Source organism: Ceratina calcarata, unplaced genomic scaffold (assembly GCF_001652005.2).
Source record: "Ceratina calcarata isolate Rehan_Ccalc_2016 unplaced genomic scaffold, ASM165200v1 scaffold233.2, whole genome shotgun sequence".
Classification (NCBI taxonomy): Eukaryota; Metazoa; Arthropoda; class Insecta; order Hymenoptera; family Apidae; genus Ceratina; species Ceratina calcarata.
The window spans coordinates 156496-158577 of NW_017145181.1; the positions used below are offsets into that span (position 1 = coordinate 156496).

At 44.6% G+C, this 2082-nt stretch overlaps 1 protein-coding gene across 2 annotated transcripts in view; it reads left to right on the top strand.

Moving 5' to 3' along the window:
- The first annotated feature begins 47 nt into the window (after positions 1-47).
- Positions 48-2082, top strand: part of Nlg3 (Neuroligin 3) — a 5761-nt gene continuing 3726 nt past the window's right edge. Inside the window, exons 1-2 of one of the 2 annotated variants that reach the window (XM_026811686.1) lie at positions 48-1091; positions 1163-1272. In XM_026811686.1, the coding sequence (XP_026667487.1) occupies positions 904-1091; positions 1163-1272 (298 nt within the window). In that variant the 5' untranslated portion in view covers positions 48-903. The remainder of the gene's footprint in view (positions 1092-1162; positions 1273-2082) is intronic. The other variant, XM_026811685.1, reaches the window with a different exon arrangement.

Consider the following 2082-nt stretch of genomic DNA (forward strand, 5'->3'; position numbering starts at 1 on the left):
AAATAAAAGTTGTAAGTACTTCTATTACTTACAAGAAAGGTCGTATATAATTCTCTTTTATCCCAAATACGAACAATAAATATTATATTAAACTCTGCAATCAACACGTGTACATTTAACGTCTCTGTCTTTAACCAGTTTAACCGTATGTGTTTTATATACGTAAGACCAGATTTATGTATGTAATTGACGGTTGAACGACTGATCATCGTATCTACTATAGGCGAAATCCGTGTCCCTTGTAGCCGAACTTCTTTGACAGTCCCTTTGTGCGAGAGCGCGCGTCGCGTCGCAAAGTTGAAAATAAGCAGAAGCAGCCGTTCCGGGGGAGTGCAACGAACTACATGATTTTCAAAAGAGGCACGAAGACTCGCAGAAGGAATCGATAAGGGAAATATTAGGGAGGAAACGGAGGAGCCACAAAAGACGCAGAAGGTCTCCATTACCCTCGGCGAGCTCAAAGGGAGAGAGAAACTCTCATGCCTGGGAAGCCTCGATCCGAGCCGAAACTCTCCTCTGTATTCATTCGTCCTCGGAAGAAAAAAAATCGGAACAACTGTCGGTTTATTTGCAAATTGGATATCTCGCGATTATGGCCGATCGTTTAATATCCTTTATGGAGGATCGCTATGGGAAAAATCTCAAGACAGATCCCATGTCTCACATTACTGCCTCTCCTCAAAGGATATTTATTTAGTAAATGGCGAAATTAAGTCTCGCAGCCCTGAAATATTTCTCACGGGGACACAAAGTGCTTTGCAATTCTTCTCAATATTTTCCCACCTGCCAGCACCTCCGCGAAATTAATCCCGTTACATCCGACATTTTCCTATATCCTTTTCAACCCAGCGTTCATCTCTATTTAAATTAATGACATGCCATTTTATTTCAGGATAAAATTCTATGAGTTTAAGCTTGACAGATGAATTTTGTTTGCAGAGATCGGGCTGCATACATGGCGAGGACTTGCCGTATTTTTTCGGAGCACCGTTGGTAGGCGGCATGTCCCACTGGCCGAAGAACTACACGAAAGCCGAGATAGCCTTGTCAGAGAGCGTGATACTCTACCTGACGAACTTCGCACGCACCGGGTAAGTAATCCTACGGGACGGAACGCGTCGGAGCGACCAACTGACAATGCGATTCTGTGTAACGTCGACAGGAATCCGAACAAGGGCACGCCGGACGTCGGGCTGAGACCCGAGAGAACAAAGTTCAAGAACATCGATTGGGTCGCCTACGAAGCGGTGCACAAGAAGTATCTGAGCATAGGTGAGACTGAAATTGAGTTTCTCTCAAGTTGGGGCCGATCTCTAGTCACGAAGACGGAGGGCGATCCGTTCGTTAGTTTCAGCGAGAAAGAAAACGGATTCTCATTTAACTTGGCCCGGTTTTCGGGCTACGATCGCCATTTCACGATTCCACGTTCACGTGCGAATTTCCGGAAATGTTTTTTAATCCCCCTCGCGACTACGGGAACGTTTTCAGAGGATCCTGCAGGAACTCCGAGCGAGTTCAGATACATTATAATGAAAGTAAACGGTTTTCGTAGAGAAGGCCCCTCGAAAATCTGGCGAACGGAAAAAATCTTTTCCTCCACTCGACGAAATTCCCGGGACGGAACGCCGGCGACGCCGCGGCGACGTTTGCGAGGCGATTCGTTTCGCTGCAGAACTGAGAACTATTATTTAATCCGATTAGCTCGTGAAGCGCGTATAATGAACGTAGTCTCGCGACGCTGCCACGCACCTCCCGTACGTGTAACTAAGAGGATCAGCGAAGATTTATTTGCATAATTCTCATGGAACGGGAATGACAGTTTGTCAGGGTTGAACGGGATTCACTTTTCCACCCGCTATTTCATCGTCGAAGCGTAATGCCAGGTGCAAACCCCGGCAAACTTTCCCTTTAAAACGAATCTTCATTCCCGTGTCCTTTCTCGTATTTCACAGTCGCGTTCCATTCGAATATCCACATTTTTTAATTAATAATATTAAATGTTTGACAAAGAAACGAGAATTGCGCTACGAGACGTCGCCATTTTTAAATAAATAATAAATATATTTATATTATATTATATAT